This window comes from Haliotis asinina, chromosome 1 (assembly GCF_037392515.1).
Source record: "Haliotis asinina isolate JCU_RB_2024 chromosome 1, JCU_Hal_asi_v2, whole genome shotgun sequence".
In the NCBI taxonomy this organism is placed as follows: Eukaryota; Metazoa; Mollusca; class Gastropoda; order Lepetellida; family Haliotidae; genus Haliotis; species Haliotis asinina.
This window is the reverse complement of record NC_090280.1, coordinates 72,458,680-72,481,667: the sequence shown is the minus strand read 5'-3', so window position 1 is coordinate 72,481,667 and position 22,988 is coordinate 72,458,680. Positions and strand designations below refer to the sequence as shown.

At 38.2% G+C, this 22,988-nt stretch overlaps 1 protein-coding gene across 7 annotated transcripts in view; it reads left to right on the top strand.

Annotated features, from left to right (window-relative positions):
* LOC137296770 (CAP-Gly domain-containing linker protein 1-like) overlaps positions 1 to 22,988 on the top strand; it is a 95,722-nt gene that overhangs the window by 30,729 nt on the left and 42,005 nt on the right. For 2 of the 7 annotated variants that reach the window (XM_067828629.1, XM_067828620.1), the window contains exons 4-12: positions 4,259 to 4,339; positions 6,802 to 7,441; positions 7,912 to 8,140; positions 12,365 to 12,427; positions 16,023 to 16,121; positions 17,996 to 18,141; positions 21,001 to 21,061; positions 21,579 to 21,683; positions 22,172 to 22,324. In XM_067828629.1, the coding sequence (XP_067684730.1) occupies positions 4,259 to 4,339; positions 6,802 to 7,441; positions 7,912 to 8,140; positions 12,365 to 12,427; positions 16,023 to 16,121; positions 17,996 to 18,141; positions 21,001 to 21,061; positions 21,579 to 21,683; positions 22,172 to 22,324 (1,577 nt within the window). Of the gene's footprint in view, positions 1 to 4,258; positions 4,340 to 6,801; positions 7,442 to 7,911; positions 8,141 to 11,679; positions 11,701 to 12,364; positions 12,428 to 16,022; positions 16,122 to 17,995; positions 18,142 to 21,000; positions 21,062 to 21,578; positions 21,684 to 22,171; positions 22,325 to 22,988 lie in introns of all 7 variants that reach the window. The other 5 variants (XM_067828643.1, XM_067828636.1, XM_067828652.1 and 2 more) reach the window with 5 other exon arrangements.

The following is a 22,988-nucleotide window of genomic DNA, read 5'->3' as shown; positions in this document are numbered from 1 at the left end:
TCTGTTATAAGATATTACAAAACAGATGTTGCAAAACCCTAGACTGCAAACCAATTGAAAAAATGACTGAACTAAACTGTATAAATAATAACATCATGTAGATTGTGTATGTTTATAATTAACTGGTTCTTTGATTTTCCGTACAAGTTTAGTAAACTAAAAGAATTAAAGTAATATGTAACACTTAGCATTGAGTCCAGTCATGGAAGAAATATTTATTATCTTCATTTATGAATGAAAACTATATATAATACATATAGTCAGTATCTTCTTCATGTTCTTCTAACTGGCATCTATATCATCTTCATGTCACATTCATTACTTGTTAGCAGGTGGTACATGTCTGTTTTATTAGTGAGTTATCTTTCCTTTGCCTGTATGTTCTTCATGAGCTATTTCCCTTTCGTCTTATCTCTTTCACAAGCTGTTAACCTCTGGTCCACATCCTCAAGATGAGTTTTCTACCTCTGTATCATTTACACATGTTATCTACTTCTTGTCTATATCACAAATTGTTGGTTTGAATCAATATTGAAATTGGGCCTAGTTATAAAGTCAGTTCAGTTTGTGCAATGAGTCTCTTAGCACAAGGTTCATTGTTCTGTGTTACAGAAATAAATTTCTGGCAGGTTGAGATCAAATCAACAATAGTCACAACACAATTTCTATTAAACTTATCATACTCTCAAAAAAGACTTTTAGCCATATATAGTAAATTGACATACAGCAAATCATTTCATTATCTTGCTCTTTTCCAAATTTGTGGGTTGCAATTGGGTAGCCAAGTGGTTAAAGCGTTTGTTCGTCATGGCAAAGACATGGGTAATGATTCCCCACATAGCTACAATGTGTGAGGCCCATTTCTGGTGTCCCCAGCCATGATATTGTTGGAATATTGCTGAAAGCAATGTAAAACCCAACTCACTCACTCATTCATTCTCTCGTACTCTCTTTTCCGAATGTAGGAAGTGTTCAGTAATGGTTGCCCTCCTTGTATTCCTGCGATTTTATTGTCAGTGTCAGAGTCAGCTAGAATGGATTGGATGGTGAAATTCTGTTATTGGCTGATTGTGTGTTGATATTAATCGAGGCTTGTGCTGTCAGCCAGTGGTTGGAACTCCCATTATTTGTCATGCATTATCCTATAGCTGAAATAACATTATGCATCAGTTACTGAACTGATCATTCACAATGATGTTTTCCATTAGACTCAATATGTTGGCAGTCTGTTAATAATCACATTTGCTCCAGACAATCCAGTATTTACATCACGGGCACTGATTTATGTAACTCATGTGATAGCAATGATAGCATCAACCTTGTCAGTGAGTCTGACCCCTTCTTTTAGTCATCTTGTTTGACAAACCTTGGTTGCTGTTGATTAGTAAGCTAAAATTTAAGCTTACACCATAAGTTACAGATTTCTAAAGATAATAGGGTAGTAAGAATTGCTATTCATATGAAAAACAGAATAAGTAAATTTACTATGAATATTTATAATAATGAAAAACATAACACTTAAATACTGAGACATTTCAAATAATTAGAAAACAAAATGTATTAAATTTTTAAAATTAAATTTCATTTGCCATGAATTTGCCAAATCTGGAATGCCAATTTCTGTATAAATGCATCATCAAAGCTTCATCGGTGTCTGTTTTAATTACAGGAATTTTTCCCCTCAACTTTTTGATGAGGTAGCTATGCTAACATAAAGCTGCGGTCGTTGAGATTGAAGATGTCATAGCTTGTCTAACTGATAAATATAGTCTGGTTCATAATTATTGAGAATTTTTCTTCTTACTTTGAGCTATCCTAACACCTCAACTGATTCACTGATACTTAAAACTAAGTAATGGTATAAGGGAGGTAACTCATCTTGGCCTACTGAGTATAGTACAATTAGAGTTACCTCCCCTGAATTTGTAGCAGACGTCATTTTCCTCAGCACTGTCAACAATGTCTGCTGAAGATAAAAGAAGGTTGATTTTTGAGTTGTGTAATCAAGGAACTGATGATGTAAATACACTGGCAGAGAGAACAGGAACTCCTCTTTCTACTGTGTATAGGATTAGGAGGAATTTTAAAGAGGGACAGGATTTTGGGCATCAGAAAGGAGCAGGGAGACCCAGAAAATTGGACTTCTCAGATCGCGTCCGGCTGGGAATTTTAGCGTCTAAAAAGCAAAGGGCAAGCATCTCCAACATCAGGTATGAAATGATAGAAAGGGGATCAACAGTTGTATCAAAATCTACAGTTAGAAGAAATTTGATTGATCTTGGATGGGAGAAAAAGACTGGAATTCTTTCTCCTCTCATGAAACAAGAACATAAAGACAGGCGTGTTGAGTGGTGTTTGGCACATGAAAACTTTGACTGGGAAAATGTCATTTTTACTGATGAAAGCTCAATATGGGTATATCCCAATAATGTGAAAATATTGACAAAGTCTGCGTCAGCACCGTTGTATCGACGACCTAAATACAGCCCAAAGTTTCATGTATGGGGAGGGATATCCTTATTAGGAACGACCCCACTGTGTGTGTTTGAGGGAAATCTGACAAGTCAACGCTACACTAACATATTAGATAATTTTCTGCTTCCAAGTGCACATGTGTTTTATGGAAATGACTGGATTTTGCAGCAAGATAATGATCCTAAACACACCGCAAAACATGCCAAGCAGTGGTTTCAGGAGAAAAATGTGACTGCATTACCATTTCCTGCATATAGTCCTGACTTAAATCCCATTGAGAACATTTGGGGGATGATGAAGGAATGTGTGAATCAAAAGGGGTTGACAAAAATTGAAGACATGAAGAGAGAAGTGGTCCGATACTGGGTCAGCATAACTCACAAGACACTAACCTCTCTGATAGGAAGTATGCCTACCCGTCTTAGACTGTGCCGTGAAGCTCAAGGAGACTTGATAAAATATTAAATTGTTACCTACACAACATGAAAAGGTCAGTTCACTTTCACAATACATTCAATTTTATCTGATTTGTTCTCGTTTAATAATATGAAATGCTTTAGCTATTCTCAATAATTTTGAACCATACTGTACATGACACCGTCAGCTGTTTTCTCATGCAAGATAGCTTAACGCTCCCAGACAAAGCCAGATGCACACACACACTCCTCTGGAAACCTTCACTTTCATTTTATATAGCAGTTCCTCTTACTCCTTGTCTGAAATTCCGATGTGTCTGCTTGGTACGGCTGAACTTATAACTGGTAGTACATGAAATCAGACTTGTTTGTTAAAGGGTTAAGTCATTAAAGGTTTACTTTCCTGAGCTATTGAGGAGAAGAATGAGATTATGTAAGGAGCTTCTAATATTAAAATGAATTTGAGTAGGCATGAAGTGAAGGGCAAATATTGCCAAATACTTTTTTTTTTTGACCGAACTAGAACAGGCTGACAAATGGTTACTGATGAAGTGTTTTCTGCAAAAAAAAATATTTGCCATTAGCACATGAATACAAGTACTTCTGTGTATTTTCTACACAAGGGTAATTACTCGTGTGCATATTCCATACATAATTTGTCATAGGAAATACAATATAAACTATTAATGATTGTCTACTGAACATTCAAAAAGAGTAACAATCAGAGTACTCTTGGAAAAAAAAGATTGTGTTAAGTTTTCACATATAGTCTAATTTTGTTAAGTTCTCTCAAATTCCTTCAGGGCGTGGTGTAGCCTGGTGGTTAGTGTATTGGCTTATTATGCTGAAGACCTGGGATTGATTCTACACATGGGTACAATGTGTGAAGCCCATTTCTGGTGTCCTTTGCCATTTGCTGGAATACTGTTGAAAGTAGCATATGACCATACTCACTCAAACAAATTTCTTCAGATATTTCGTATGACCATTTAACTGTCAGTTCACTTCAGTTACCAATCTAATTTCGATTTAAAACATTTTGAATTCTGGAACCTATTAAATGTTTTTACAATAACCATTAGCATTGAGACAAGTGCCAATGGTTTTTTATGATTGCTATCCATAAAGCTAGCTTGTATTGTGAATAGTTTGAATATACATTAGGATTCCACTAACCTGACATATATTGTAGTCTTTCCTGTTCTGGTTTCATGCTAAACTCTTTCAGTTTCCTTTCAGCTTGTATGTCTGCGCTTTATCTCTATTGATGTGTATTATGAGTGAGAATATTTGTTTCTGCTTGATATATTCCTTATTTTTGCCTGTTTGTTGCTGTGGATGTTGCATGTTTGTGCTGTTTATTGAAGGTGCTCTAGCTAAGAGAACAGCTGGGCTGTCAGCCAGTCAGGCGGAGAGATACTCGACAAACCATCCTCCTCATCTCCGAGGTAACACAACAAGGAACTTTTTAAAGGGACAACCCAAATGCCTTAAGCTGACATTTGAGTTGGTTTATAGTGCAGTTGTGAAATGTCTCTATGTTTAAGGAAGTAAGCATTCATCCAGATGTCTGATGCTCTTTGTCCAATGTTAAAGGTATATTTTCTCATCAGAAAAATTTGTTACATGTTTAAGAATTTTCGTGGATGTCATCATTATTGATTGGTGTGAAACATATGTCATTTTTCCCTGCTGTAGTTTGTAACCATGTGTCCTGTTTCTTGGTGACATTGAAGAAGCAGATTACATGAAAGTGTTTTTTTCTGTGTATATGCAGTTTTAAAACTCCCAAAGTTCCAAGCCTGACAGCCAATAAAAAAATCACCAGTCCTGATGCAAACTTGTCTGTCCACTTTTTATCAACAAAAAATAAAAAAAGGAAGATAGGCATGAGAAATAGGAAGGTGGACATCGCAGTAAACCGTATAGCACTAACAGGCACCTAGTTTGTTCTTTCTGAAGTTTTTTCGGTGTCAGAAAATATGCATATGGCAGCTATTTGGACAGTTGTACCCTTCAGTTTCAAAGAACCTGGAAGTATAAAGTCAGTTGAGAAGTACAAAAAGTTCCATTGAGATTCATGGTAATTGTTATTGTTAGTTCCATACTAGTTTCATACTAGTTTCATACTAGTTTCATACTAGTTTCATCAGTTATCTTGACTTCAAAGTGGGAAGTGTTAAAAAAGGATGCATGGCCATCTAATAGATGACAGAAACACAGAATATAAAATGGAAGAAACGTAACAGAAAATATGAGTTTGGAGCTTTGGGTATGTGATTCATGAGCCTACCTCTTTTTTCCACTTAGAATTTTTGGTGCAGATGTATTGCACAAGTATGTCTGCTGCTACAAATCTGACATTTGAGAGGCTGGTTTCCAAGCTGTCTAGACATATAAGAAATATGTTGGTAATTGGAAATGATAAGGATAAATAGGATATGTTGGTCATCAAGGCCACACACCTGGACACATACTCTGTTATCAAGGACATATCCTTAGCATGATTTCAATTTCACATGAAAACACTTTCCTTTTGTACTTTCAAAATGTAAAGGTTGTTCTTCTTTCTGATAAATTTAAGACATTGAAACTAATGCATCAAAATCACCTGTATTATTTTGATCCTTGTTTAGGATTGTTATTTTGATCCTTATATAGCATACGTACGATATTATAGTTTACATGGGTTTTATTGTTATTTTTTCATCTTTTGTTTTGAAGTAGAAAACAGTGAATGTCGTCTTAGTGCATATTTGGTTATGACATGTTCCACAGAAAGACGGAATATGCCTTTGTGACATACACTTCTTTAGTACCTCTTTGTCAGTGATTACATAAACGAATCATCAGTAATTTCTCATTTCTGATATGGATGATTATTTATGGTTTCATCAAAGGAATGTTCAGCAGGGTACAAAGTAGGTATGTAACTGTGAAACACTTCCAGGTCTAGGGGCTTGACATCTTTTATTAAAGCAGGTCGAAGGTAGATTAACAATTAGCCTCTGAATGCATTTCATTTGGACAGCATTCACAGTAACATATAATTCCTCTGAAATTGAAAAGGAGTCCCCTTGAGCTTGGACACTGTGAACCTGAGGAAATCTGAACTTGCTTCATTGGGGATTTTAGTACTCCATCAAGGGCTATTTGGATGGGGAAAATAATATGGCTCAGGAACTGAGACAGACTAGGGTTCAGACTAGTCTCTGTGAACCTGATGGATTGGATCTTGTTTTTGAAGGAACACTGGTGGTGAGGGTTTAAGCAGCATTCACTCCAGTTCCTGGAGGTTACCATAGTGTTGGACAGTTATCAACATATGACTTGAGTTCCAAAATATGTATAAGAAAATGTATAGGAAATGTCTGTGCTCAGTACGCAGACCAAGTGTGTGTCCAGATGCATGGTGACCATTATGTTTCCTTTTAGTATCCATTGCATGTCAGCATGCAGAGCTTCCTTTGAATATTGTGATTTCTCATTCTGTATATTGAAATTGTAGCCATATAGACATCTGAGATTGAAAGTTTAATACATCTTTAGTGCAAATACATGGTCTTTATGTGCATGTTAGACATACATGACAGATTAGATTAAGGGATGAACTCTGTGTTCCTTCACATTTGAACCTGTTCGGTTCATGTCTTCATTTCTGTTGTAACGGGAGGACATAGAGGAATTATAGGAATCAGTTTGTTTATCTTCAGAGGAAGTATTTCTGTACCAGCCTTAGTATCTTCCAAACCACTTGTGTGGACTGATATCACAAGTGGACAAGGTGGTGGTAGTTTGAGTTTCATTTATGCTTATATGAAATATTTTGTAGCTTTGTTTAGAAGTGAATACCAATATATAGGGATCAATGGTGATAACCATGGTTATAATTTTGGCATCATTTCTTCAGGTCCAGAAAACACACCTCCATCAGGTAATGGCACAGATGATCTTAAGATCGGTGATCGTGTGTGGGTCGGAGGAACGAAGCCAGGAGTGATTGCATTCATTGGGGAAGCACAGTTTGCTCCTGGAGAATGGGCTGGGGTTGCCCTTGATGAGCCAATAGGTAAAAATGATGGCAGTGTAGCTGGGGTGAGATACTTTCAGTGTGAGCCAATGAAGGGTGTGTTTTCTCGTCTATCAAAACTGTCCCGGACACAAGGTCTGGTTTCAGCCCCAACACCTAAACCTGCCGAAGCTGGGAGCGACACATCCACCAGCCAGAGCAGTGCCCAAAATGGGACATCAAACCACACACCTGCTCGTTCACAGACTCCACGAATTGGACTCTCTGGATCAAAGTCCAAATCAGGCTCAAATGTGAGCTTGAACAAAGACTCGCCACCTACCTCCACCACCAATCTGCATCGAGGAGGCCTTGCCATGACCAAGCATGGGGTTAAGGTTGGAGATCGTGTTATTGTGAGCGGGTCCAAATGTGGAATCCTGAGATACGTGGGACAGACCGATTTTGCCAAAGGAGAATGGGCAGGCGTGGAACTTGATGATCCGCAGGGGAAGAATGATGGTGCAGTTGCTGGTAAAAGGTAAGCTGAAGTCTGCTTATCTGATGGTCCTTGAGTCCATGACTGGCAGAATATCTCACGGCCTTTTGATGGTTGTACCCAGTTAGTCAGGAAATATTTTTTGCAAAGAAATATATTACATGTGTTACACTTACAACAGAACAAAGCAAAGCAAAACGTATAAATTATTACCAAAATGAATGGTCATTATGTCGAATAATGTTTCTAGCTGTCCAAAACTTCATCATGAAGTGGTATTACCCTTGATAACGTTCCAACACTTTGTGATATGAGTGATCATGTCAAGAAATTATGTGGTTGCAGAACAATTCAGTTGTTTATAAGTGCATTGGGGTAGCCTATCAAGTGGTAGCTTCATGGTATCAAGGTGTCGTTTGCATGATGAGATGCTGTGACTGTGTTTCAAAGCACTGTTAAACCCAACATATCCTCTCACTCTCAAACTTGTTGTCACGCATTGTCTTTTCCAGGTACTTTGATTGCCGCCCCAACTTCGGGTTGTTTGCCCCAATACACAAAGTTGCCCGCTATGCAGGAGGGGCAACTCCTAGCCCTCAGTCCCGCAGTTTAGCAAACACCAGCTTGCGTGGTGCACGTGAGCGATCAGGAAGCCAGGAGTCAATTAGTTCGGTCAGCTCAACCGCATCTAGTGTATCCCGGAGCCGGGTAAGGTTGGGCATAACCTCCCTGGCCAATCAGGTACATGCTCACTTACTGATGCTTTTCTTTCATCACGCTTTATTGGTCAGAGTAATCAAGTGTGAACAATATTGCCGTGGAATTCTTTCGATATTGTGTCCCTTTTCACGAGTGTCAAGACCAGTTCTTTGCCATAGCTTATTGAAAGACCATGAAGTTTATGCTCTGGATTATTTGCATTCATTGGCATAATGGGTGAACTTTTGCATACATGGATGGATGTTCCTAGATCTCTGTTTATGATTTCCTTGCATGGTAGAGTTCTCCGGATTTATTTAGTATCTTCAGATTTTCTATAGTTCTTGTCTTGTTAATATTTTTTAATCAAATGGTTCATTTACTGGCTAATGGCATCAAAAACATCATTTAGTTGTCATTTCCGTTCACATTTTCGTCAGTTCATCATGTCATTTATTTTGGTCTGCTTCAACTAACCATTATGTTTGTGTTTTGTTTCTGCCTGTGTAAACCACAATCTGGTGATGGGGTTATCTCCCTTTGCTTCTAGATTGTAGCTCATTACATTAAAATGTATCATGGTTCATTTTCTCAAATTGTGGTCTTTTGATAAGTCTTTGGCAAGAGCTGGTCTAATCAAACATGTCTTTAATATTTTTTTGAAAACTACATTTGTCCTAGAATAATTATAGAGATCCTTATTTCTACTACACCCTTTAAAATCGTACATGACCGTTGTGAAATCAACTGCATTGGTAAGCTGCATGCATGTACATAACTGTTGTGCATCCAGGGCCCCCCTTCAGTTATACCTGTAGTGCTAGAATACATTCAGTAGGTAATGTTGGATGATGGGATCATTGGAGCAGGCAAGGGAGATCACTGCAGGTTGATTGTATGAGAGCACTCCTGTCAGACAGTTTTGTAATTGTAACAAATCAAAATGATTTCTCTGGAAACAGTTTAATAATTTCATCCCCAAACACTGATCTCAATGCCAATTACAAACCACAATTTTTGATAGAAGATATCTGATACCCAAATTCATTCACAAGTTTACCAGAAGAGACATGTCACCATTCTTTTGAAATTCAATAGGGAAGGGATGAAATGAGTTGTACTTCGGATTTCTTTAAGTATAAAGTAATGTTTTGATCAGTTTTTGGGGGGGTAAGGTGATAAAAGCATGAAAAATAGACTGTCACAATCCCCACAGATGATCCCATCATCATGTGTGTGGGTAGTTCCTGTGTGGTTAGTGTTCAACATACTCAGCCAGATATCTTAACTCTGACAAATAGCAACACATACTTGTAACTTTATGTGTTGTCTCATTAATTCCAGTGTAACTACCTTACTAATTTGATAATCTACATAAACATACACAATCCCAAACAAGCTTCTGAAGAATGAAAAGACATTTTTCCTTTAGTTTATAATTTTTTACTCATTTGAATCCCGATAATGCCTGAAACAAAGACAACCTCTGTAATATGGTCTTGTAACACCAAGCATAAGAGTACTTAAAAAGATTATATTGTGCATATGGGGATTGAGTTTTTGGTTGTTGTCTTGTAATGTTTTTGTTGTTGTGGTTGAATAAATATGTATTATTCAATCATATCCTGATGTGATGGATATTTCGTTGCAATTTCTTGCTCATGCTTTTCCCCCCAGTTCTTTTGGTGGTTTCTCTTTGATTGTTTGGTGTTGTTGAAAACTAAATGTTGTTAATATTTTATGAACTCTTATCATTATTAATACTACATATGCTATATTCTGTTTTGCCTGATCATATCTTTGAACTATGTACCTTCTGTAACACAGAAAAAGGAGAATATTGTTGACATGTTCTGTGACATATCATATTGTCAGTAATAACAGCTAAAGATAAGGCCCTGTTAAAGAACTATTAGAACCTTCACACAAAATACATGTGGGAGTAGTAATCATAGGTGATTCTCTGTTATATATAGTGTGTGTAGACAACTCATAATGCAGTACACAACTACTCACCAATAAACGGTTGTAGGTATTCTCCAGCATGACAATTCCTGGCTTCAGCAGTGTACCTTGAACTTTGTCACCTGCCCATAAGTGTAAGAAAACAGGTTGCTTTTACCTGTTCATGAACAAGTTTACTCATAAGTGTTCATCTCAAATACTGTTTGTGACATGTTGTTTATTATCTGCAGCCAGTCAATGGAAGTGCAAAAAGTATAGACACAAACTAAAGGGATTATATTTTTTCGATCAAATGTGATGAAAATTTCCTTTGAGGCACTATTTCAAATCACACTTCTCTGAAAATAGATAACACATTTCTCCCATTTAGTTATAATCCCAGAGGTACTATATAACTTATTTCAAGCAAAATTATGTATCTTGATCATGATATTAGATTTAAAAGTTTGAATGAATTAATGCAGTGTTGCACTAAGCTGACTCTCGATCCCTCTAGTGGCCAAACATTATTGCAAGCGAACCCCATAGAGCAATGTCCCTCGGAGTGCTCTGTATGAATATCTCATAACGTCTTTGGAGAAAGAACTCTAGACAGAATGTTGCCATTGTCTGGCACAGAAACATATGTGCAACTTGTGAATTAAACAGATTCCTCAAACACTGACAGTACTGCATGTGACAGTTTTTGACATGCGGAGTAATTGTTCACATTCCATGCATGGCAACTGTAATCTGTTTGGAATTTTTCTATCCTCGAAGTTTCAATTTCAGGCAAGTTGTAAGGGATGATAAGTCTTTTATTGCATCAGTGGGAATCTGGAGTGAGTGCATATGCCCAATATATATCATATAGGCCCAAATATTGTTGAAAATGTGAGCAGTTGTGCCTTTAGGCTGAAATCAATTGCGCTTAATTCTGTCACCATTTATGAGTGAGCGTGAATTTGGCGTACATTGAAACAACTATTTGATATGATGACCTCATGTAATACCCAGTAGTGCTGAAGTAATGGTACCATTGAGAGCTGGTCACATCGAGATGCACAGATGTAGTGTTCTCAGGAGTCTTTGTCCAAGTTGCTAGTAGTTTAGTATCAAATGGAGGACACAATTTCTTCTTAAAAATGTTGATCATTTTGAAGGTCCTGGTATCAGTGCATCTGAAGGTGTCAGTTTGAAATGGAACCTGTGTATGAAGCAGTTCTTTTGAACTGGTATCATCTTTATTGCTAATTACACCATTGAATACTATTCCTTATAATACTCATACACAAATAAAAATACTCATACACAAATAATTTCAGTGTAGATCCTTAGCTAACTAAACTGTTTATTAGACGTATAAATATTTAATGTTTTTATGTTTTATGTAATCTTTACAACAGACAAATGTGTTCTTGATGAATGTTGCAATTGTATCTCCATTGTGCATGTGCATGATCATGTACTGCCAAATATGGCTGTTGCTTCACAGATATCATCATCATCACATCACTGTGTTATGTTGTTGAATAATGTTTATAATCGTAAAGAGTCAGTTTTCTAATTTTTCAAATTTCATCTTGTGTAATAAATTCTCTAAAAATGATTAAAATGAATTTAACTTTTCTTAACAGATGAACCAATCAAATTTTGAGGTTTGGTTACTCATATATATCCTACATTATGTTTATGTACAATTCTCCTAATTCAAGCTATTTAACTTTTTAATGTTGTTCATGATGTACCCCAAGGCGCAGCTATGAAATATTCCTCATGCAGTATTTGTTGTGGGAAAGGTTTTGAAAAGTAAAATCAGTAATGGCTGACTTGTGGCACATCTTGACAGTTTTTCCTTTATCCTGCTGCTGTGTGTAGTGAGATGGCGAGCATCCTCTAGTAAATCACAAAGCCTACACAAGCATATCTTTTTGGGCAAATCCCATTCTTATGTTTCCGGTTTCGTCATAGGTAATTGTAATGATATGAACATACAATTTATGCCAGCTTTATTTCCATTACGGTGACATTTGAAGTTCTCTGAAGCTCCTTTGATAGAAATACGATACGAATTGTTAATTATGATAGTCCTGTGAACTACTGATGACTGTTCTCTGTGCAGATGCACTGTCCATGTTTTTTTATGATTCTTGTGACAGTTTTTCAAATGGTCAGGTTTACTGAACTCCCAGGGGACTCTCACCGCAGCAAGGTATAGGTTAACTTTTCACCTATGTATTTACATGTATGTAGACTTCACCTTGTATACTCCTTCACTAACTGCCATCACTCATGCATATATCTACTTTAACTAACATGCAGGCTTCCAAAAGCGGCCAAAGACCAAGCTCACTTAATTTGTCTGCTACCACATCTGCTCTCCAGGTGAGTGGGACAGTCTATTTCACCCATACTGACAGCCATACATGGACTAATCCTTGATTTGTTTAGTGGCTTCAGGATGTAGTTATGGTTGAATACTTCTTTCCGTCTGTAGAGTTCGTCTTTATCTCATTTGTGATAAACTTATGGACTTAAGAGACATCAGTAATGATCCAGTTCTATTTTTTTGTTTTTGAAATGTTGAAAACAAAGTCCATGAGCGTTAATTTAATGCGTTTAACTGTATGAAACATATCCAAGTCCCACCAAAAGTGAAAGTGTATTTATTGATATCCTTGCCATGTAATTGTTATTTGCAATATTCCAACACGTAATGACTATGAAGCATCAGACATGGGCTTCACAAGGCTGCTACCACAGACAACCTGACGTAGTCTAACATTTGGTGAACCAAGGTTCATGGGGCTGTTTTTAAACAGACACATTAGTCACTGTCTTTCATGGATGTAATTATAGTCACAGAATGGTGATTTCTTATCTTGACGTGAAATAAAAATATTCCAACTAAAATTGTAACATTATCGCTTTATTCGTTAGTCTTATTCGATAAAAAAACAACAAACACATCACTTGAAGTGTGTGTTGTAGATGACTTTCTGAAGCCTAAATATATACCAAATGGTTGCAGGTATTAAGCGAATGAAAAATATCGTTTGAATTTGTTTTTACAGTTATTAATTAATCATCACTGAGAGATGTAAATATATTTTTAAGGGATCAAGTTTAACCAGGTTCTTATGTAAGACTTTCATTTTCATGTCATTGGATATAATATAGAGAAGAATGACCATACACATCTTACATAACCAGAATGATGCCCAAACATGTGCTTGTTATGCAAGTTCCTTCAATAAAAATATTCCTGGAAAATCAATAATGTGTGATTCAGAGCACACTTTGTGAGACAGGTTGGAAGGCAGCTGATTGTCTTGCCAATCTCAGTCTGTATTTGCTTCATATTTCTTAAAGAAGAAGTCCTTGCTATAGCAAAGAAATCATTCTGTTCTTTTACTAGATAATTTTAAGTGTCTCTCCACACCTAGTGGTCAGCAATTAAACTATGATAAAGACATGTCTGCTGTATTCCCTGAAAAGTATTCAAATAAAGATTCACATAAGTAAATTTTGGCCTTTTTAGTATTCACTTGATGTTGCACCCATGAAGTGAAGGTTTCTGGGTGTTTGAGCACCCATGTATCATGCCTAACATCTGGGTTTGATTTCCTGCACGAGGAAGTCTGCATCTGATGTCCCTAACTGAGATTTGCAAATTACTGCAGGAGAAAAGCTGATGGAGGAGAACAGTTGATGGAGAGTTGTGATTACAACAGTTTTGTACAAAAGTATAACTTAATTAGTCTTGCTTCAACTGCCCAGTAAATCTTGAACATCAGTGAGATGAGGCATACTTTTTGGACAAGTACATGTATTACATATGTTGACAGACATTCAAGACTTTGTATATATTATCCTTTGAGCTGCTGTGGAATTTACACTCATCAAGTCATTGTCATTGAAATAGATCTACAGTAAGCACAAGAGAATCAGACTATATAGAAGTTAAATCAAGCTTCTTTACGAAAATGCCATTCCACCGCATCACATAATCATGCACAAAGTATATCAGCATGTGTAGCAGTGGTATGATATATACAGATGGTGGGTGTCCTTGGCTAATATGGTTCATTCTGTAACCTGTAGAGCTCTTGTATAACGAGTGTATCTATATACTTTACAGAATTCTCTCCAGTTGTTAAACAGGGGGCACCTGTTCTGGACCGGAGCTCATGATAAGCAGCAACATTGCTGACTGATTGCAACTTTCACTCACTTGCGAAAAAAAAGTACTTTGTTGGTATTCACAAAGATTCTAGTGCTTCTGAAAGTTGAAACAGGGGGCTGTTGTTCTGCTATTCTGATAGGCTGTGTTGTCAGAAAAAAGTTGAATGTTGTCATATCCTTTAGCAGCTTACAGACCATTAGCTAGTCAGCCCAGTTGACACACTGCATTATTCCATGGAACCTGAAAGAAAAAGAGTTGATGATTTGTCATTTGTCAGAGAATGGAGTGTTTGTCCTTCAGAACATTGATTTGTACAAGGGGTATTCTTATAATGCAATAAGATGCCTTTCATGCTGATCATCAAGAGTTACTCCAGGACCTTTGCCAATCAGATAGACATGATTCATTGTCATCATGGAAACCAGTAATCATCAAAAGGTATTCTGTAGCTTTCCTTTGGCATTATCACATGTAGGAAATATGGTCTAGACATGGTCCAAGAACCTCATCCTTCTTGTAATTTCCTGCTGGGTGTTACATGATACTTGATTAAGTTGAAGCTGAGAGACGACAAAGGATGTGAATTGCTGCTGAGACATTTCATCCAGATCTACTTACTAGTCCAGACTTAATTATTTACAGACTGCCTCTATATAGCTGGAATATTGCAGTGTGTGGCGTAAAACTAAACTCACTCACTCCTTACTAGACTGGGCTGTGAGGCTAAGTGATTGTTTGGGGTCCAGTAGGCTAATGCTTAGACTATGAAAATACATTATTTTGACAGAAACAAGTAAACAAGTAATTCCTTTTAAACTGAAAAGTAGCCCAAATAAGATGGGAAATTCAGAACTAGACTTGCTTCATGTAGGGTTTCATGTTTGCATAAAGGGCTTGCAGTAGGGAAAATTAATGTGGTTCAGGTACTGTGAGACAGATGAGGGGCCTGTCATTTAGTTATGTTGCTGAGAGCTGTGTAAAGCTCTTCCAACTTTCTTAATGAGTGCCATGGTAACACTTGTATGACTATCATACCACAGCCTAATCTCTCTCCCTGATTAGTCAGTTGTAAATACATAGAGAATGTCACCTGAGTGTCTTTCAATATCAGATATTTTGCCACAAGTTCATAAAGTTTAAAATTTTCATGTTTTTACTTTTGCAAATATGTGTCTCTATATTTGATATCAGAAGACACCAGGATGAGATTCTATGTTTCATTAAGAATGACACCTTTCATTAGTTTTTAATGAAAAATGTACATCTCTGAACATAGTACTGCCAGTAGACTTATAGTGCAGCGATGTCAAAGAATTATTATATTAGTTTTCAGTGAAAAATGTACGACTTTGAACACAGTGCTGCCAATAGATTTTTAGTACAGTGATGTCATAGAATTGTGATGTCATCAAGTTCATGACATCATAGCATTGTTAGGGCATTGTACAAAATCTACTGTCAAAACAGTATCACCTAGGAGATATCACATAAGTTTAATCTCACACAAGCATTATCTTCTGTTGAACACAGTTTTGGATGATAAAGTACTTTACAGTGTCAACATCATGGCATGTCAGGTTGCACATCATAGCTAACATACATGTAACAAGCTTTGAGGGGTTGGACTCTTATTCTGAGGGAATTTCATCAAGGGACAGAAACTTTGTAAACCTGAGTCATTGCAAGAAATATACTAGAATATGTTTGGGGAATGCTGGAAATTTAGGACCCTTGTCAATGTAGCAAAGATTAGTTGGTGTTTTTATTTGCATGTTGATATTGGACACTTTGCAGAAAGCCTTGAAAGAAAAGGAAGAGCATATAGAACAACTGTTGAGAGAGCGTGATCTTGAAAGAGCTGAAGTGGCAAGAGCAGCTGCGCAGGTGGATGAGGTAAGGGAGATAAATTTCTTGTGACTATTATTATAGAGAACACTATGGTGATTTCACTTTGTATTGAAGAGCACTGTTCGGTTGCAGTATTTAGTACGATGATTTGTGGGTGAATGTGTCACCAAGTAGGACAATTAGATTTTGTATTTTTAGCTACGAGGGGATGTCAATAAGTTTTGAGCCTTGAGCATTTTTCATACCCAGGTGTCACAGCCTATGGTACGACATTGAACCTTGTGGTGTAGCTGATGTGATATATAAGTTTTGGTATCTTACTCTCAGAAGTTATTGAACAGCTCACACTGACAGAAAGAGACCCCCCTCATGGCAGTGAAAATGAATAAAATTGAGTATAGAGCAGTAATTAAGTTGTTAGTTCTTGAAGGAAACTCGGCGAAGAACATTGAAGAAAGGCTTTCAGCAGTTTATGGGAAGTCTTCCCCTTCATCTGCTACCATCAAACGATGGGTCAATGAATTTAAGCATGGTAGAGAGAGTCTTGAAGATGGCCCCTGTCCAGGTCGCCCAACAAGCACTAGTCAGGAAAACATTGACAGAGTGCATAGACTTTGTCGAATCACACTCCACGAGTTAGAGGAGACCACAGGGATTTCACATGGATCCATCGAGACATGAACATCTCGTCATTAGCTAGTCTAAGGTGTGCGCAAGATGGGTGCCAAGAAAGCTTACAGATGAAATGAAGCAAACAAGGGTCACCAGAAGCAACTCCATGCTAACCAGATACAACAAGAATCCAGAAGATTTTCACTTTAGGCTAGTAACCTGTGATGAAACCTGGATCCACCACTATGATCCTGAGAGCAAACAAGAATCCATGGAATGGAAACGTCACTTCTCCCAGGACCAAAAGTTCAAAGCCTCCAGATCAGTGCAGAAGGTAATGGCGACAGTCTTCTGGGATAGCAAAGGTGTCATCCACGTAGATTACTTACCAAAAGGAAGAACAATGAATGGGGAATAATACGCTAACTTGTTGACTCAAGTGCGACAGTCAATCAAGGAGAAGCGCCAGGGCAAGATCAGACATGGTATTCTTCTACATCAAGACAATGCTCCAGTACACACACCTCGTGTTGCAGCTGCTTCTGTCCAGGAATGTGCGTACGAAATCTTGCCTCATCCCCCTACTATCCAGACCTGGCACCAAGTGATTACCATCTGTTCCCAAATCTCAAGAAACACTTGAGTGGTCGTAGATTTTAGGATGATAGTGAGCTTATTGCTGCCAACTGAGGCTTGGTTTGAGGACCAAAATGGCGCCTTCTACAGAGATGGCATCAGCGACTGGCAGAAACGATGGAACAAGTGTCTTGACTCACAAGGGGACTATGTTGAGAAATAAATGTGGTTCATACCAATATTTTGTGTTTTTCTATGCAAGGCTCAAAACTTATTGACATCCCCTCGTATGTCCATTTTTACTGCATGTAGAGTATGATCTTTTATGTCCCGTTTGACTACAGAGTATGATCTTTCATGTCCAATTGACTTCAGACTATGAACTTGTATGTCCAGTTTGATCTTTTAACCTTTGAGCTAGTTTGACTACAAATGGCACGTTTGACCAGTTTGACAACAGACAGCACTTCGGTGTCCAGTTTGATGCAAGACTGAGCTTTTATGTCCAGTTTGCTATGAGTTTATGTGTCCAGTTTGACAGCAAGCTATGAGTTTATGTGTCCAGTTGGACTGCAAGCTATGAGTTTGTTTGTCTAATTGTCTAGTTTAACTGCAGACTTTGAGCTTGAATGTCCAGTTTGACAGCAAAGTATTGATGGTTTGTATGCTCAGTTTGACCTTAGACTTTGAGCTTGTATGTCCTGTTTGCACACTATGAGCTTTATGTCCAGGCTGAAGGTGAACTGACCAATGTGAGGCAGGACAAGGAGCGGATCTTAGCTGACAGTGAGACACAGATCCTGCAGCTGAGGGCCATTGTCCTGGAATATGAGAAGGAGAAGAAAGAATTGACGGTCAAACTGGAGGAGGAGAGGAGGTTGGTACCCTAATCAATATTCACTCACCTTTATGTTAAAATGCATGTATTTCCATGTTGTGATTACCCCATTTGGACAGGTGTGTCATTATGATGAAAACCCCCATTCGAACAGGAATGTCATTGTGAGAGTAACCCCCATTAGTATCAGACAGCTCATTATCCCCTGCAACGCATTTTGTAGGGGGTATTAAATTGTGCACCGTTCATCCGTCTGTCAGTCAGTCCATCCGTGCACATTTGTCTTTTCTGGATCAGAACTTCAAAATCATTCACTATTTCTTCACCAAGCTTGGCACAGAGATATATCTGTTGGTGTACTGGTGCCTTTTTTTAGTTTTGGATTTCTGAATGAAACATGTTTCCATGGCAACAAGTTTGACTTTGAATTTGGTGGGTATGCTCCTGTCCGGAGCAGAACTTCCAAACCATTCACTTTTTCTACACCTAACTACACCTTTTGTTAGTTTTGGAATTCGGAATAAAATATTTTTTTGGCAACAAGCTTGACTTTGACTGAATTTTGTGGGTTTGCTCTTTTTTAGACCAGAACTTCAAAACTGTTCACTATTTCTTCACCAAACTTGGCAGATGGATGGGCCTGCTGGTGTACGGGTGCCTTTCGGTAGTTTTGGAATTCTGAATAAAATGTTTTTTGTGCTTCAATTCCATTCCATGTTTGACATTAACTGAATTTGGTACTCATGAAGAGTATTTTGCCATTGCGGGGTATATTGCTGACTTTGTCTTCAAGTTGTGATGTAACAGGTGTCTTTGTGATACTAACCCTTGTTAGGACAGGTATGTCTTTACCTCCTTAATCCCCATCAGGGCAAGTGAGTCGTGGTGATGCTAGCCCTTCTTATTATCAGGCATGTATTTGTCATGCTAACTCTCATTAGTAACAGGTACACGTATGTATTTGTGATGCTAGCCCCACATTAGTAACAGGTATGTGTCTGTCACCACAACCTCCACTAGTAGCAGGTATGTGTTTGTCACCACAACCCCCATCAGTAACAGGTATGTGTTTGTCACCACAACCCTCATTAGTAACAGGTATGTGTTTGTCACCACAACCCTCATTAGTAACAGGTATGTGTTTGTCACCACAACCCCCATCAGTAACAGATATGTGTTTGTCACCACAACCCTCATTAGTAACAGGTATGTGTTTGTCACCACAACCCTCATCAGTAACAGGTATGTGTTTGTCACCACAACCCTCATTAGTAACAGGTATGTGTTTGTCACCACAACCCTCATTAGTAACAGGTATGTGTTTGTCACCACAACCCCCATCAGTAACAGGTATGTGTTTGTCACCACAACCCTCATTAGTAACAGGTATGTGTTTGTCACCACAACCCCCATCAGTAACAGGTATGTGTCTGTCACTACAACCCTCATTAGTAACAGGTATGTGTTTGTCACCACAACCCCCATCAGTAACAGGTATGTGTTTGTCACCACAACCCCCATCAGTAACAGGTATGTGTTTGTCACCACAACCCTCATTAGTAACAGGTATGTGTTTGTCACCACAACCCCCATCAGTAACAGGTATGTGTTTGTCACCACAACCCTCATTAGTAACAGGTATGTGTTTGTCACCACAACCCTCATTAGTAACAGGTATGTGTTTGTCACCACAACCCCCATCAGTAACAGGTATGTGTTTGTCACCACAACCCTCATTAGTAACAGGTATGTGTTTGTCACCACAACCCCCATCAGTAACAGGTATGTGTTTGTCACCACAACCCTCATTAGTAACAGGTATGTGTTTGTCACCACAACCCCCATCAGTAACAGGTATGTGTTTGTCACCACAACCCTCATTAGTAACAGGTATGTGTTTGTCACCACAACCCTCATTAGTAACAGGTATGTGTTTGTCACCACAACCCCCATCAGTAACAGGTATGTGTTTGTCACCACAACCCCCATCAGTAACAGGTATGTGTTTGTCACCACAACCCTCATTAGTAACAGGTATGTGTTTGTCACCACAACCCCCATCAGTAACAGGTATGTGTTTGTCACCACAACCCTCATTAGTAACAGGTATGTGTTTGTCACCACAACCCTCATTAGTAACAGGTATGTGTTTGTCACCACAACCCCCATCAGTAGCAGGTATGTGTTTGTCACCACAACCCTCATTAGTAACAGGTATGTGTTTGTCACCACAACCCCCATCAGTAACAGGTATGTGTTTGTCACCACAACCCTCATTAGTAACAGGTATGTGTTTGTCACCACAACCCTCATTAGTAACAGGTATGTGTTTGTCACCACAACCCCCATCAGTAACAGGTATGTGTTTGTCACCACAACCCTCATTAGTAACAGGTAGGTGTTTGTCACCACAACCCCCATCAGTAACAGGTATGTGTTTGTCACCACAACCCCCATCAGTAACAGGTATGTGTTTGTCACCACAACCCTCATTAGTAACAGGTATGTGTTTGTCACCACAACCCTCATTAGTAACAGGTATGTGTTTGTCACCACAACCCTCATTAGTAACAGGTATGTGTCTGTGATGTGACCATTACATCCAGTAGTAAGAAGCATGTCTTTGTCATGATAATCACTGTAAGTAACAGGTATGTGTCTGTCACCATAACTTCCAGTAGGACAGACAACTGTGTCCTAGTGACAATTTTGTCATTCATTCCTTGTTATGTTTAGGTCAGTGTGGTAGCTCGTGTAGAAAAGTCCTGGAATGTCTTGCAAGTACTTTTTGTCAGTATATATATTTGCCCAAGGCAGTGAAGCTATGCAATATACTTTGTTTCCTAAATACAAGTTTTGAGATAGACTTCCATTCTGACATGTCTCTATGTGTCACAGGAGAGTTGAAGATCTGCAGTTTCAAATTGAGGAGGAAGTCATCAGCAAGGATGATCTTGAGGTAAGGTATAGTGTATAGTTTGGTTGATTGTTGTTTAGCGCCACACTCAGCAATATGCCAGCTGTATGGTGGCAGTCTGTTAATTCGGAGTCAGAACCAGACAATCCAGTGATAAACAGCATGTGCATCGATCTACGCAACTTGGATAAGATGACATGTTTCAACTAAGTCAGCAAACCAGACTACCCAATCCTGTTACTTGCCTCTTTCGACAAGCATGGGGTGCTGAAGACCAATACTAACCCAGATCTTCATGAGTTGCATAGTGTATGGCGATAGTAAGACATTTAACAAGGAACTTCCATATGGATTGTGGGTCCCTTCACTGTCTAATGTGATTGAGTAGTTAATACAATCATTATCTGACTGATTGTTGGTCATGGCCTGAGAGTGTTATTAATCACATGTTTCCTGCACCACACTTGACCATATGCCCTTACACGACAGTGTTCACTGAGTGGCTGTTGCACTTTCTTTGTATTCATTGTGTTTACTTTTGATCATAATTTACTGACAGAGTCGCACTGAAGAAGATGAGGCCAAGTTGAGGGAGCTGGAACGTGGCTATAAGCGTGAGAAGGAGCGAGCTGACAAGTTAGAGCAAGAGCTGGCAGCTCTTAGGGTGAGTCAGGGACCAGGGTTTAGATGTACATATTATTGTATTATTCTATTCCATGTTTCCTTTGTATGAAAGAAGAAAACTATTTGAAATGTTAATGGAATTTGATATGCAAACTTTTGGGGTCCAGTGATCAGGCACAGATTGCATCTCCAGAATCTTGAAAGTTTTTTCATTGACCCCACATGACACTTTAGTTCCCCTGAACACTATGATTGAGGATTTGGTGATCATGACAGGTTACATGGCGCTGGTTTGTCCCACACTGATTTCCCTGAGTTAATTGTCACCACTTAATATTCTGCCTACTCTTTATCCATCTCAACCATGTTCATCATAACTAATGTAAACAAAGAAATGAATTTATAACTTGTGTAATTGTTCATTAACCTGTTTATAAAGTACCACGTTATCAGTGAATTGATATCTGATATATAATGTCACACACCCATGTGTTTCTAAACTTTGACTCAGTTGTTGATTTGTTTCAGGATATTGTTACGCAGCAACAGACAAAATTGAAAACTGCTGATGAAACCCAGACAACCTACCTGGATCAGATGGAGGAACTCACCTACAAACTCACCCAGGCGGAGAACAAGATCAAGGCATTTGAGGCATCAAGACTTGAGGAAGGTGCTAAGGTAGGAGTATGTCATGGCAGATGTGTTTAAAGCACTTTTCCTGATTGTTAGATCAGCAGTCAAACCACAATAATTTCAAACTGAGTGTTATCTTATTTTCTCATTGGCTAATTTGGAATAAAAATTTAATTTTTCTGTTAGTTTTTGTATATGTGATTATGTACTATTAGTGACTATAATTCTTTGATGAATTATTTTTACTATCCTGAATCATTTTTTGCATCCATGGTTTGAATCCTAAATTTGTTGTGACTAAGCTTCTTGGGCTGTGTTCACCATGTTAACTGGTTTCACCAGTGAAGTAGACATCTTCAGCATCTGTCCCATGTGTACCAGACCTCATGTCGTTGACCATGGCTCATGGAACTACTCAGAAGTCAAATAGTTTCAAAGCACACTGATTCACGATTGTGCAACTTCTTCTTCTGAGAAGACCTGGATGTCGTTGGGTAGTCTAGTGATTGAAGCGTTTTCTTGTCACACTGAAGACCCAGGTTTGATCCCTAACATGGATACAATGTGTTAACCCCAATTTCTTCTGTCCCCTGTCGTGATATTGCTAGAATATTGCTAAAGCAGCATATAACCATCCTCACTCTGAGAAAAATTGATATTTGATGCTTCTTTCAATCACAAATTTTGCTTTAGAGCAAAGCTAATGTCA